We start from the raw sequence: 15,178 nt of genomic DNA, 5'->3' as shown, positions 1-15,178 counted from the left end.
TTTTACCAAGTGTTCCCGCAATGCTTGACAATGCAGGTACCGTGCTGTAGTGTATTACTGTGCCATTCATTTGTAGTACTGTGTTGCAATTAAAAAGAAAGGACAAGACCGTTTTTTTGTGTTGTCATGCATTGGCAGCCCTTTTATAATAAATGGATGCATGTTTACATGCTCCTCAACATTAAGTGGGCTTAGTGACTGTAGGTACTACAGTTTTCACTGAGAGCTTCACGGCAACTGGTTGTTGAATAAGCATAATATATTGCCCATTAGATTTATTTGTAGAATAAATAAAAGTCTGAGGATGAGAGTCATGCTTTATTGACACTGGTACTGTAGTACCAGAACAATGACAGAGTAATGCTTCATATTTCCACTGCTTTGAATTACAATTCTTAGACTGCGTCGTATTATAAAAATATAAAAAGAGAAGAGGAAATGAAAACATGTCACATTCACGCAGTTGGACCCTAAATGTCTATAGAGATGCTGCTGTTGGTGACTCGCGATCCATACCAACCGGCCCAGTTCAAAGTGTCCTTCCCGCCATGCTGAAAATAGATATAGCGCACTCCTGGTCCATAGTTACTGAATGTGTGTGTTACCTAAATGGGAAGAGAAAGTAGAGAAAAGTCTTAACATAAAATTGAATTAAGGGTTGCTACACATACAATTTATGTAGAAAAGGGTTAAAATTAATAGGAAATTGTATAAAGTTAGAAAATTAAGAAACGGGGCGCTCTGGGGGAATAAACTAAAGCACTGCTTCAGATGTACAGTTCAGCAGCACTTCAAGGAAAGGGAAGCAGCTCTCTGGTAGAAACAAAAGGGAACAGCAGAAGGTGCTTCTAAGTGCAGTATAAACAAGTATTTATTGCCTCAAGGAGATCAAACTCACAGGAACCAATAGGTAGAAAGGCTCATCTGTGTAATAGAAGTCACTGAGTCCCAGCGGTGTCCAAGAGACATCCAAACGGGTGTCCGGCAGGTTCTGTCCATGTATGATATCTGTGTCAGGCGGTGGCGCTGATGGAAGATCCGGGGCCAGGCAACAAGGAAGAACCATGGAAGCTGGAAGAGCAGTCGCAAATGTGAGAACCAGCGTGGAAGATGGGACACAGGAGTGGGGGCGGAACACGTTTCGGAGCGGCCCATCGGCTGCTCCTTCATGCCGGGCAATGGGCCGCTCCGAAACACATCCCACCCACTGCTGAAGTCAGTTCCGGGTCCTGCGTTCCATGATTCTCTTGCTGGCTGGCCCCAGATCTTCCATCAGCGCTGTCTGACACAGACTACCATACATGGACAGAACCCGCCGGACACCACTGGATGTCTCCTGGACACCACTGGGACTCAGTGACTTCTATTACATAGATGAGCCTTTCTACCTACTGGTTCCTGTCAGTGTTTTATCTCCTTCAGGTAATAAACACTTCTGCCTTCTGCTGTCCCCTAATGATACAAAGTTGTCAGAACTTTGTGTGTGGAAGATCGCAGCTCATCTAGAACAGTCTATGTCAGAGTTACCCCATCAGTGAGTGTCAGGGGTCAGAGTATACTACCATGGTGCTCGTTTGTGTGTGTGGGGGGGGTCAGAGTATAGTACCGTTGGGGGGACCACAGGCATCCAGCCTTCCCAAAAGTGTTGACAACAAGGAGACTGAGAGCTGCAATGGAGGAAAGGGTTGCTACAAGTGATGTCAAAATATCTGAATTTCTGTTCAAACATGAGATTTTACACATATTGATGTGTCAAATGTCATCAGCAACTCTTTACATAAAGCAACATTATGGAAGGATCTGTGAGGAATTGGAACATTACATAATGCCATTGGCCATCACAATGTTGCGGTAGGGTCACGGGCTGTGGGTGAAACTCCTGTAAGGTTTTCTTGTCTGCAGAAAGCAGTCGGACCAACAACTCATACTGGCAGCCACAGTCCTTCCTAGCCGCATACCTGAGGGGAAGAAAGTTTCATAGGGCGTTACCACAAAGGAGATTACAGCTTAGCAATGATATGTTAATCAAACTTTTAACCCCTTCCTTCCCACCTAAGGGTAAAACAATCTAAATGCCTAAGCACAATTTTGCAACTTTGATATGTGTTAGTAAAACTGTAAATGGGCGGCACAGTGGTGTAGTGGGTAGCACTCTCGCCTAGCAGTAAGACGGGTCACTGGTTCGAATCCCAACCACGACACTACCTGCTTGGAGTTTGCATGTTCTCCCTGTGCCTGCGTGGGTTTCCTCCGGGTACTCCGGTTTCCTCCCACACTCCAAAGACATGCTGGTAGATTAATTGGATTCTGTCTAAATTGTCCCTTGTATGAATGTGAGTTAGGGACCTTAGATTGTAAGCTCCTTGAGGGTAGGGACTGATGTGAATGTACAATGTATATGTAAAGCGCTGCGTAAATTGACGGCGCTATATAAGTACCTGAAATAAAATAAATAAATAAATATCACAACTTTGTGCATCCAGGTGGATTATACCGGATTTTTTTTTTTCAGGTCAAATTGGACTTTCATGTGGTGGTAAATGGTAATGGATTTCTCTTGATTTTTTTTTTTTCAAAAGAAAACTAGCCCAAAATAGTAAAAAAAAACACATTATAAATTTAGCTGCATATTTCTTGCTACTACCATATTATCTCCATACCATTGCCCTGCAATGTTATGGAGATGGGTGGGGGCCATCTTCCCTTCACTCGTCTCCATACCCAGCAGAGGAGAAGATCTGATTGCCGCGGCAGAGGGGGGGGGGCCCCCTCTCCCGCCGCCGATTAGTAATCTTGTGGTGAATCCGAAGCAGAGACCACTATTATCGGAAAGCAGACCGCCGGCTGAAGAAGAGGATACTAGGGTTATGGTAGCTAGCTGCTGCCATAACAATAGTCCTCTTCAAGCTTAGAAAGTATATCGGTGTGCGGCAGTCCATAAGTGGTTATAATAAAACATGTTCTACTTACCTGCTCTGTTGCAGTGGTTTTGCACAGAGCAGTCCGGATCCTCCTCTTCTCGGGTCCAAGCAGCTTGCTATGGGGGCACCTGAGGCCCCGCCCCCTCTCTCCCCTCATTGGCTCACTGACTGACAGCAGCATGAGCCAATGGCACCTTGCTGTGTGTCTCAGTTAATCAGGAGTGAGCACCAAACAGCCGGGTCTCTCGCAACATCTCTGGATCGAGATGGGACTCAGGTAAGTATTTGGGGGGCTGCTGCACACAGAAGGTTTTTTAACATTATGTATCTTAATGTATAGAATGCCTTTACAACCACTTTAACTCTTAGGCCCCTTTCAGATGTAGCGGATCCACCTGCTCAGTGGAGATTTGTCTGCTGAGCAGGTGGATGACAGGTCGGTGTCACTATGCAGAGCAGACACGGCCCACTTTCCTCTATGGGGCGGTTGGATGAAAACGGACTGCATGTTCATTTCCCTCTGATCTGCCATCTGTCTGTTTTTTAGCGGCCCGCATCGGATCAGATGCCAGCGGACACATGTCTGCTGACATCCGCCGCCCCATAGAGATCAATGGGTGGTCAGATTGGGTCCGCCTGAAAAACGGACAGGCGGACCCAATCGCTCTGCTGGTGTGAAAGGGGCCTTATGGTTTAACCGCTAGCTGACCAGCCGCCGCAGTTATACTGTGGCAGGTTGGCACGGCTGCGCAAATCGCCATAGCTCTACGTCGGCTCTTTAAGACACTATAGCAGGCACGCCCCCCCCCCCCCCCCCGAGTCCCCCCATTTATTACCTGAGGCAGTTCGTTCCAGCGACGAGCATGAGCCCAGTGGCTCCAGCCGCTGTCTCAGGTCCTCATTAGACAGATTGATTGCAGCAGGAGCCATTGGCCCCCGCTGCTATCAATCAAATCCAGTGACAGGGGGGCGGGGCTGAGCCCTGCTGTCTGTCAGTGGATGCAGCAGCAGGACTCAGGAGTGCCCCCATGGAAAACGTCTCTGTGGGGGCATCAGATGAAGAGGAGACGAAGAGGAGGGGCCAGGAGCACCACCGAGGCACCCCAGAAGAGGACGATCGGGCTGATCTGTGCAAAACCCTTACACAGAGGAGGCAAGTACAACATGTTTGTTATTTAAAAAAAACAAACAAACCTTTACAAATCACCATAAAGTGTATGTAAACTTACTAAGAACTTCCCTTTTTTGCTCTATTGTCTGTTAAATATACTGACTCTTACCCAGCTATCTCTGTGACCTCTAAAACATCTACCTCTTATGTTGAGGAGAAAAAGGGAGAACCTTAATCAGGACATGCAGGAGAGGAGATTTACTAAAACCGGAGAGTGCAAAATCTGGTGCAGGTCTACATACGAACCAATCAGATTCCAGGTTTTATTGTCAAAGCTTAAACTGAACAAGCTGAATCACAATTCCCATTTGCTCTGCACAGATACAAGATTCATCCGACAACTCTCCCTCCACCAATCACATGTGAGATATTCCGTAGATTCGGATCAGCTTATAAATTACACTTACCAGTCTGTGACGATAATGGCCGGTTGAGCTTTGTCCAAAATATCAGCACTGAACCCCTCTTTCAGTAGGTCAATAGTCTGAGACTTCTTGCAGGGTCTGCAAAGATCCAAAGATTTTTAATTTTTTTATTCCATATTTAGGACCCCAAGAAAATCATATACAACATGATCTATATACATTGCAAAACCTTCTACCAAAAACGTATCCTTTTCACACCTGGTTGCACTCCCCCAAATCCATCGGGGAAATGTCCTAGTTGTAGACTTAAAAAAACAAAAAAAAAAAGATAACTTGGACTACCGGTAGATCAAGAGATTTAAATGCATACACCCACCTTTTGTAAAAAAAAAAAAAAAAAAAAAAAATTGGCCCTCATAAAAAAAAAGTGCATTATTGTTTGTATTGGCAAAGCATTGCAACTGCGATCAGTGGATCGTGGGTGCCATGCTTAAGTCTCTGCAGATTATTTCCCAGCCTCAGGTCCTCATGCACACTACTCCCCCAGGAATTATGTACCTTCATTTACGGGTCTGGAGAAGTAAATGCTGGACATGTGCTCCATTAGGAACTCCAAGTCCTTTTTCATGGCAGCAGATGGGTCTGGTGGTCCTCCATTCACATATTTGTGTGCCTTGTCTGAGTGGATAAGGTAGCTGTGTGGGTGATCCATCCAATTTAAATAAAAATACAGGACGCTATGGGCAGAAGTACCCCATGATTGGGGCTTCAGAATGTGACTGATTCATAGTACACCCTAAATTTTGGGTGAACATAAAACGTGGTCAGAAAGGTGGACTAAAGGCGTTACCTTTTTTTCATTTTGGAAGCAAAGCAGGCCAGTCAAGTTCCTCCACCCCAAACTCATTCATCCATGTCTTTATGGACCTTGCTTTGTGCACTGGTCCAAATCATTTGGTGGAGGGGGGGATTATGGTGTGGGGTTATTTTTCAGGGGTTGGGCTTGGCCCCTTAGTTCCAGTGAATAGAACTCTTAAGGTGTCAGCATACCAAGACATTTTGGACAATTTCATGCTCCCAACCTTGAGGGAACAGTTTGGAGATGGTCTCTTCCCGTTCCAACATGACTGCACACCAGTGCACAAAGCAAGGTCCATACAGACATGGATGAGCGAGTTTGGGGTGGAGGAACACACTAGAACACCTTTGGGATGAATTAGAGTGAAGACTGCGAGTCAGGACTTCTCGCCCGACATCAGTGCCTGACCTCACAAATGTGCTTCTGGAAGAATGGTCAAACATTCCCATAGACACACTCCTAAACCTTGTGGATGGCCTTCCCAGAAGAGTTGAAGCTGTTATAGCTGGAAAGGGTGGGCCAACTTAATATTGAACGCTACGGACTAAGACTGGGATGCCATTAAAGTTCATATGCCTGTAAAGGCAGGTGTCACAATACTTTTGGTAATATATAATAGTGTAGGTATCTTTATTATATAAGCATCTCTAGAATCCTATCCCACTACCTAGAATATGTGACTTTCAAAACCGCAGGAGACTCGAAGTAGGTTGATGTATCTTTTGTGGCTATTCGGAAGAGAATACTGGTATTGTTTATGATTTAGCAAGTAAAAGCTCCCCCTTATGTGCTGGAGATGAGGAGGAGGAGGCTTTATGTAGTCCAGCAAAGGATAACTGGGCAGGGCCATTAGGAGCCGAGCGCAGAGATGTTTTCAATGGATTTTTGTCCCCAGAGTTCAACCATCCCATTTCCCATTAGAAGTATAAAATTAAAATCTAAAAAACAGTTTACAGCATTTTTGTGTTAATGACATTAATGAAGGAAAACTGGCCTTACTGGTTAGAGGTTACAAAGTATTTTGTGACAGATGGATTTGGAAAAAGCTCTCCTTCACCTCCAGGCAAATCTTCAACCTTCCATAGACTACCACCATTTGCATCTATGGTCCAGTATTTTAAATCCTCTACAGCGGGGAACACAGAATGGGAAAACACATGTAGTTTAGACAACAGCAAAAGTCATGTTTCTACCAATATAAATGTTATGATATAAAATTGATTGTTGTTAGGCACACATGGTGAAGTCCGCTTTAATAACTTCCATGTCTGTGGAATTAAAGCAGAACTCTAGCCATAAACCCCATATTGACTAGTCCAATAAAATATATAAATAAAACCAGTGTTGGCTGTAATATTCGGCATTAATACAGATATTTCCCCCTCTGTGCCTTTCTGCTGCTAGATGTCCTCCTCAGTCTGATGGCCATCATCATTCCTCCCACTTCCTCTGAGCCCAAGTCATCCTGGATCTATCCCCAGCCTGTGACTGGACAGTGAAAGAAGTCAATCTCTGTCTCCCCTCCAGGTAAATGGAATTATGTGAAACACAGAATGTTGGATTTGGGCTTCAACCTTCATACACTACAACATTAAGTTCGTTTTTTTTTTTTTGTTTTGTTCTTCTCTGGGGCCCTCGCCGGTGTTTATGGCTCCTCCCTCCTGCCGGGTGCCCCCACAGCAAGCAGATTTTTTTGGGGTCACCCAAGCCGAGCCGCTGCTCTGTGCGTCCATTCAGACATGGAGCCGTGGCTCAGCCCCCTCTCTTTCCTCATTGGCTAACTGACTTTGATTAACAGCAGTGGGAGTCAATGGTGCCTGCTTCTGTCTCAGCCAATGAGGAGAGAGAGTCCCGGACAGCCGAGCCTCTTGTGCAACATTGCTGCATCAAGATGGGACCTTCTGCCTTCAGAACGACTTTAAAGTGTTACTAAACCCACAACAGTAAAATCTCTGTATATGCAGTAAAGCATGCTTGTTATACTCACTGTGGAACCTAAGGGGTTAATCCTCCTGCATTGTGTAAAAAGGCAGTTTGAGCCTGTCCTCTGATCCTCCCCTTCTTCCACTGTCTCTAATCCATCTCCTGAGAGCACAGAGCTGTGTGGGCGCTCTGCACATGCTCAGTTTGGTGTATATTGCTAGAGAGGTTTTTTTTCTCTTGGGAGAGTGCATGTGATCAGCACTGTCCAGACAGGGTCAGGGGTCCTGCAACCTCATAGGACAATCAGGGGAGAATGAAAAGCTTTAACCAGACACTGATAGAAGTCACAAGGCTGCTATATACTTCTGATGAGAAAAGGTATTTAGCAGTTTATAGTTACTAATATCATTGCATTTCCATGTTCTGTGTACTATGGGAGACCAGATATAGTGAATGCAGGTTCCTGGGTTTAGTAACACTTTAAGGCAACATTCACACTGCTGCAATCCAACGATTTTTAGTGTGATTATGTTGTGCAACTTGGATGTTTGCATATTCTTTAGGGCCAAAATGGTGCTGGAATCACACCGATGTAGTACAGGAACCTCTTCCAAAGTACGCCATGCTGAGTTGCATTGGGGCGAACGGGCACCATTGAAAACTATGTGATTGCCATTGTCATGCAATTCTGTGCAACTCAAGTTGCATCTGAAATTGCACGGTGTGAACAGAGCCCAATAGAATTAGGAAAAAAACTGGCATGCAAATTCCCTTGCACACCAGTGTCATATATAATCATGGTAATTTGCTATGTTTATTTCCTGTGATCATCAGCTCCATCTAGAGGCAATGATGTAAATCTTTACATAACACAAAGCACGCAAAACAAAAACCAAAAGTGATGGGTCTGCAGAGATCTCAGGATTATTGTGTATTGTATGTACAGGGAAACAAACCTCAATGGAGAGGAACCTCAACACAATCCTACAAAGTGCTTTTTTTGTATCCTTACAAATACAGTAATCACTTGTATATCAAATAACATTGAGCTCTTCATGTAACTAATCACATTTCAATTCATACTCTCAAATAGGAATAACAATCATACCTAGAGCGCGTGAATTTTTGATCAAGTTGGTCTTCAGGCTAGATAGAAGAAAATGAATAATTATTGGTGAAGGATTACCATTGATCCACTTCAATACCGGGCACTTAACCCCCTTCCGGCCCAGGCCATTTTTCAGATTTCAGCGCTGTCACACTTTGAATGACAATTGCGCGGTCATTCAACACTGTACACAAACAGCGTTCTTTTGGTGGTATTTAATCACTGCTGGATTTTTTATTTTTTACTAAAAAAAAAAATTTTGAAAAAAGTTTTTTTTTTACTTAGTTTCTGTCAGTAAATTTTGTAACTAAGTATTATTTCCCCTTCACTGATGTGCGCTGATGAGGCGGCACTGATAGGCTGAACTGGTGGGCATTGATGAGGTGGCTCTTACGGGCACTGATTAGGACACACTAATATGCTGCACTTATGGGCACTGATATGTGGCACTGGTGATCACTGATAAGTGGCACAGCTAGGCGGTACTGATGGGCATTGATTGAGAGCATTGATGTGCAGCACTGATAGCCAGCATTGCTAATGGGCACTGATTGCTGGCACTGGTGGGTGACACTGTTGGATCTATATTGTAATCAGGGCACTGATGATCAGCTCCCTGATTACATGCCTAGATTTCCCCCTGCATGGAGATGCTGCTGATCGGTTCTACTCGCCACACACTCAGTGAGAGGTGAGGAGAGCCGATTACTGGCATCTGTGTTTACATGTGACCGGCTGTGATTGGACACAGCCGATCACATGGTTAAAGAGCCGCGGACACCTCCCAGAATGAGAGCCGCACTGCCCCGCCGTCATTTGATGGTGGGCGGGCGGCAGATAGTTAAACATCAGAAACATTTTCATGAACATACTTGCCTGCTTTGTATAATGGTTTTGCACAGAGGAGCCCCGCGATCCTTCTTTTGGAGCTCCTGGCTCCTCCCCACTGCAGTGTGTCCCCACAGGAAGCCACTTGCTATGGGGGCACTTGTGTATGCTCACTCCCGAGCCCTGCTCTGTGTGTCCATAAGACACACAGTTCGGGGTTCAGCCCTGTTCCCCCCCACTTCCTCATCAATGGCTGCGATTAACAGCGGGAGCCAATGTCTCCCACTGCTGCGTCTGAGCCAACGAGGAGGGAGACTCATGCACATCACTTGATTGAGATGAGGCTCAGGTAAGTACTGGGGGGAGCTGCATACTGAAGGTTTTCTTACCTTCATACATGGAATGCATAAAGGTAAAAAAATCTCCAGCCTTTAGAATAAGGGAGCAATCATGTTTATTTTAAAAGGGTCACTCTTATTCTAGGTAGCTTCAAATTGCAGTGCCCCAAACTGCATTAATGAATTGAAGAGCAATTACCCCAATTTTTGGCCAAAGGGAAATCAACTATTTCTCGTCAAAATAAGTTTGTCAACATGTGACAGACCCAACAGGGACAGGGGACTGCAGGGTGGCCTCTTGCCTACTTACTATGGGCCCTGGCGTTTAAGGGGGCTCCATTCTTTGGGAGGTGTGTACCTGGGGGATCTTTAGATTAGTTTTACTTTGGATTCAAGTCCATGTCTCCCTGAGACACACAGACTGAGAACCGGAGGACCCAAATACAGATTTGGGGCCTCTGTGTTTTGTTGGGGGGTAAAGAACCAACAGCCCAAAACAGCTTTGGCTGCTTCAACCCCCTCCTAGACTTAGAGACTCAATACAGAAGATTACAATCGGCTCAAAACAACTTGATGCCGGGGTCTCCTGCTGATGTGTTATAATGTGTACCCGTGTTTACCTATCCTGTCTAGGTGTGAAGGGTCTTTCTCCCATTGTGTGCCACCTAGCTGTGAATTCCCCTTGTTAATTGAGTCGCCTATTGTTTCTGTCTGTTTGCTAATCCTCCTAAAGATGTGATTAGTCTTGTGTGGACTTTACCTCATTACTTAACCACTGTGGGATATTTACCCCAATGTGTAATATGTCTTTTCATTGTTCATGTGATGACTGCTCCAATATTTGAAGTGTATAAAAACCTGTATTTCTGTTCAAAAAAATTATTACTTTCGGTTCTACCTCAATATCTTGTCTGCGTACGATGCTTGGGGTAACAGGTTGTTATTAGCTACCGGTCTGCTGGAAGGGTTTGGAGGGCAGGAGGCACCCGGTTGGGGTACCAGGTGCTCCGCCACACAAAATTTTTGAGATTATAAACACTGTAGTAGGTTTACATTACAAAACCAATAAGTAACACCATCAATTACAAACATACTCTACATAGCTAGTTATTCCGCTAAACTGGACCAATCCTGTTGCCAGTGCAGTTTTTAGGCTGTGTTCGCAAAGTCTAGACACAGATCAGCCCCTATTGCTTTACCTCTCATTCTGATTACTGGGGGAGTGAAGATTGAGGAAATGCTTCCTCCTGCCTGCAGCACACTGATGACATCAACTTATCCTAGGCAAAGTCACTGACTAGTGTTCAAGGACGGCTTTTTAATAAAAGGTGGCGTTTCTGAAACATCATATTGCTATATATAATATGACTTATCAGAAATGTATTTATGCAGGCTTGTAAAGTTACTGCCATACCTTCTGACAATTTCCTGTTAAGTCTTTGTAGCCTTGTTCTCTAGATTTTCCAAATCTGGTTCTGGCTGAGAATCACTGTTCAACAATGTTATCTACTTCTCCCTATCCTGCATGGTGTGTGCACAGAAAATAGACCCCATACATCGTGTGTGATCAGGTCAATGGTAATCTCACCTATTTGTTGTCCACATATTTGCAGTCACAGTCCCCGCAGCTGAACAGGATCTCACGTCCACTATGTAAATGAAAAAAAACATAAGAGAATTACAATCATGCAAAAAAAAAGGAAGTGGTACAGTGCAAAGTCCATACATACAGAATAAGAACAGATACTGAAAATTACACCTGGCATACAGGACAATAGAAGTGGTACTGTGCAGAGTCCATACATACAGAATAAGAACTGTCTTCTAGTTTTTTCTGGGTCTTCTCCACTGTCTTCTCCCTCTGTTCTTCTTCCGGTATTGACTCAACGATCTCTCCCGCTCTAATGCTGGGTGCGCGGTGTGCCACTACTTATATTGGCATGGGGCGGGGTCACCAGAGGCCCGTCCCTTATGACGTCACCGCCGATCACCTGGTGACCCCACCTCATGCCAATATAAGTAGTGGCACACCGCGCAGCCAGCATTAGAGCGGGAGAGAGCAACACATCAGCGGACAGGGGAGACGAATCGGCAGAGGCAGAAGGCGGTCGCCAGAAGAGGGAGAAGAAGTCAGAAGAGCCCCCGGAGCTGCCCAATAAATTACTTTAAAAATCTGTGTACTGTGTTTTATTTTTGATACTTCTTTTGGGTGAATGGGTAGGGGTACAAGGTACCCCATACTCATTCACATAGGGAGGGGGCCAGGATCTGGGGGCCCCCTTGTTAAAGGGGGCTTCCAGATTCTGATAGGCAGACCCCGACAACCAACGGCCAGGGTTGTCGGGAAGAGGCCCTTGTTCTCCATGTTGCTCTTCCCCTGCTTCTTCCTCTATCTTCCTCTGCTTCTTCCTCCAGTTTTCTCCTCCGGCTTCTTCTTCCCCGCTTTGTGCTCCGGACGATCCGCCTCAATGGGAGTCTTCCGCTGTGTGACGCTTATGTTCTTTTGAATGCCCTTATTGGACAGAGGGCGGGGCCGCCCCCTCACCATAGGGAATTCCGTGCGTCAGAGGGGTGCAGGGTCACCGGGTGGCCCCGCCCTCAGTTATATATGAGCTGTCACAAGAACAGAACATTTTTGACACTTTTTTTGTGAAATGGTAGGGGTACCAATTCACACGGGGGGGCCGGGATATGGGGGTCCCCTTGTAAAAGGGGGCTTTCAGATTCCGATAATCCCCCCGCATACCCCCACAACCACCAGGCAAGGGTTGTGGGAATGAGGCCCTTGTCCCCATCAACATGGGGACACGGTGCTTTGGGGGGCTACCCCAAAGCACCCTCCCCATGTTGAGGACATGTGGCCTGGTACGGTTCAGGAAGGGGGGCGCTCTCCCGTTCCCCCCCCCTCTTTTTCTGCGGCCTGCCAGGTTGCGTGCTCAGATAAGGGTCTGGTATGGATTTTGAGGGGGACCCCCACGCCATTTTTTTTAAAATTTGGTGCGGGATTCCCCTTAATAGCTAGACCTGAAGGGCCTGGTATGGAATTTGGGGGGACCCCCACGCAATTTTTTTAAAATTTTTGGTTCGGGGTTCCCCTTAATATTCATACCAGACCCAAAGGGCCTGGTAATGGACTGTGGGGGAATCCCATGTCATTTTTTTCAATGACTTTTATGTGTATTGTCGGGACCGACAATTCATTAATAGCCGCGAGTAGTTTTAAATGACTTTTTCCCTTTAGAAATGTAATTTTGCTCTCGGACTGTTCTAAACACGGGAAACATGCGCCCCTTTACAGGCATACTATAGACACTCCCCAGGTACGAAATTTAAAGGGATATTACACTTTTATTGTTTGACTTTAAGCATTATTAAAATCACTGCTCCCGAAAAAACGGACGTTTTTAAAACTTTTTTTGCATTGATCCATGTCCCCTGGGGCAGGACCCAGGTCCCCAAACACTTTTTATGACAATAACTTGCATATAAGCCTTTAAAATTAGCACTTTTGATTATTCATGTTCGTGTCCCATAGACTTTAACGGTGTTTGCGTGTTCGAACAAATGTTTTGCCTGTTCGCATGTTCTGCTGTGAACCGAACTGGGGGGTGTTTGGTTCATCCGTAATCTACATGTCCAACCTAGTTATCTCTGTTTTGGGAAACCTCTTCCCCTTTCCTCTCTTTTCTTATTCCTCGAAACTTCTAGCAACCTTCTCTCGAGGTTAAACAAAGGTGATTTATTGTTATACTGTTGATGGTGACTAATTGAATTACGTGTGATTCAAGATTCTCTCTTTCTTTGTAATTGACATCACTGTTCTAATAATCTTTACATTGTAAACAATAAAAAGAAAAAATGATTGAACGTAAAACAAGGATGCTATATAGACGACCGGCATGCTCCTTATCAACTGATGATGCCATTGGCCGTTACGACACCTGCAGCTAGAAGGTTGTAATGGTGCACAATGAAAACCCATGGCTTTGTATAACTAAAAGGCTTCATCCACCCGCCGGATTGTATTCAATTTTTGAGAAGCTTTTAGGAATTTTGCCAAGGCACCCCTGAAGAAACCTCAAGGCACCCTGGTTGAAAAAAAGGCTGGTCTGGGACATCAAACAAATGTAATATTTTTATTTACTACAGCATAGCCATACAGTACATGAGCAAACAACAGACTTGAGGGGGGGGGGGGGGGGGGGGAGGCACACCCTAAAAATGCGTTTACATTCAAGATGGTGCTGTTATAAGACCGCAAACAGAAAAAAAAATAGATTACAGCGCACACATACAAAAATGACATTTAAATCTTGCAAGGCTATTTAAAACACCTGAACGTATTGAAAAATATGGGGTATTTGGTTACACCATATGGTCATATATTGCTAAGCCCACTACTGCATCACAGTACCCCTTTATCAGTGGGTCCTACACTATCCATACAATTTTTGTATGTGTGTGCTGTCACTCTATTTTGTTCTGTTTGTGGTCTTTTAGCAGCACCATCTTGAATGTAAGCGCATTTTTAGGGTGTGCTCCCCAAGTCTGTTGGTTGTATATTGTAAGGGTCCTGACCAGATCCCCCCCGCCATTACCTCTTATTAGTGTCCACCAGAGACATATATGGAGGAGTCCTTATAGTTCTCCCATAAAGAGGAGTTTGTCTCCCATGGTTGAGATGCAGGACCTTTCATTCTATGGATAGTGTAGGACCCACTGATAATGGTACTGTGACGCAGTAGTGGGCTTAGCACTACATGACCATATGGTGGGACCAAATCCCCATATTTTTGAATATGTTCAGGTGTTTTAAATAGCCTTGCAGGATTTAAATGCCATTTTTTGTATGTGTGGCTGTAATCTATTTTATACAGTACATGAGGACACAAAAATGTTATACATATAATCATTGTAAACATGTACTAAAGAGGCAATGAGGAAAAAAACAGTTTGTATCTTAAAAGCATGCCTTAGGAATTGAGATGGACTCGGGTGAGCAGAAACCAAATAAAGCTGCAGTAAAAGGAAACCTAAAATAAAACATATCAGTGGCAAAGTAGCTCAGAGTGGAAAGGCTCTATCAGCAGATAAGAAAATGTCTGAAGCAGAACATTAAAAGGCATCATACCTGGGATTTACTGCTTGGAAAGTTTCAGGAGAACAGATGCACACCTGTGTAAGTGAATGCTGCAAAGGTGAGTGATGTTCTCATGTTGGGGGTTTATATAGAAGAAAAAGGTGCAGAAATGTGAAAAAGGGGGAGGAGAGCGGGTGCATGGGACCAATGAAGGATCAACACTGACTAGCCCTGAGGGAGACAGGAAGGAAATACTTGGATGAAGATGGGGACACTGATACTGATAACAACATTGCCTAAGGAGAGATTGCTTCACACATTTAACCACTTGAAGGCTTTTTCTGGCACTTTTTGGTTACAAGTTTAAATCAGTATTTTTTGCTAGAAATTTACTTATAACCCCCAAACATTATACTTTTTTTTTTTTTTTTTTTTTTTTTAGCAGAGACCCTAGGGAATTAAATGGTGATCGTTGCAATTTATGTCGCAAACACAATTTTTAAAAAAAAAGAAATACACTTTTTTTAATTAATTTAAAAAAAAAACAGCACACAATAGTTACCCCAATTTTTCTTTAATGTGAAA

The 15,178-nt window shown here is 44.4% G+C and overlaps 1 protein-coding gene across 1 annotated transcript; it reads right to left on the bottom strand.

Moving 5' to 3' along the window:
- Positions 1 to 305: 305 nt before the first annotated feature.
- Positions 306 to 14,787, bottom strand: LOC141148348 (F-box only protein 6-like). The gene is made up of 7 exons (XM_073635739.1): positions 14,645 to 14,787; positions 11,102 to 11,162; positions 8,348 to 8,385; positions 6,316 to 6,442; positions 4,500 to 4,595; positions 1,823 to 1,958; positions 306 to 605 (listed from the first exon to the last, which is right to left on the bottom strand). The coding sequence occupies exons 2-7, from the start codon at positions 11,116 to 11,118 to the stop codon at positions 471 to 473; spliced, it is 549 nt and encodes a 182-aa protein (XP_073491840.1). The 5' UTR covers positions 11,119 to 11,162; positions 14,645 to 14,787; the 3' UTR covers positions 306 to 470.
- Between the last annotated feature and the right edge of the window lie 391 nt (positions 14,788 to 15,178).

This window comes from Aquarana catesbeiana, linkage group LG06 (genome assembly GCF_042186555.1).
Source record: "Aquarana catesbeiana isolate 2022-GZ linkage group LG06, ASM4218655v1, whole genome shotgun sequence".
Taxonomy (NCBI): domain Eukaryota; kingdom Metazoa; phylum Chordata; class Amphibia; order Anura; family Ranidae; genus Aquarana; species Aquarana catesbeiana.
Note: the sequence above shows the minus strand (reverse complement) of the source record. Positions and strands in the feature narration are given on the sequence as shown.

Bases quoted from the DNA above. Each gene is read 5' to 3' on its own strand.
- LOC141148348 (XM_073635739.1), bottom strand. The intron at 6,443-8,347 runs GTATGATTGTTA...TCCCCGCTGTAG, and splicing joins CAAAAATTCACGCGCTCTAG to AGGATTTAAAATACTGGACC. The intron at 1,959-4,499 runs GTAAGTGTAATT...TCTTCCCCTCAG, and splicing joins GCCATTATCGTCACAGACTG to GTATGCGGCTAGGAAGGACT.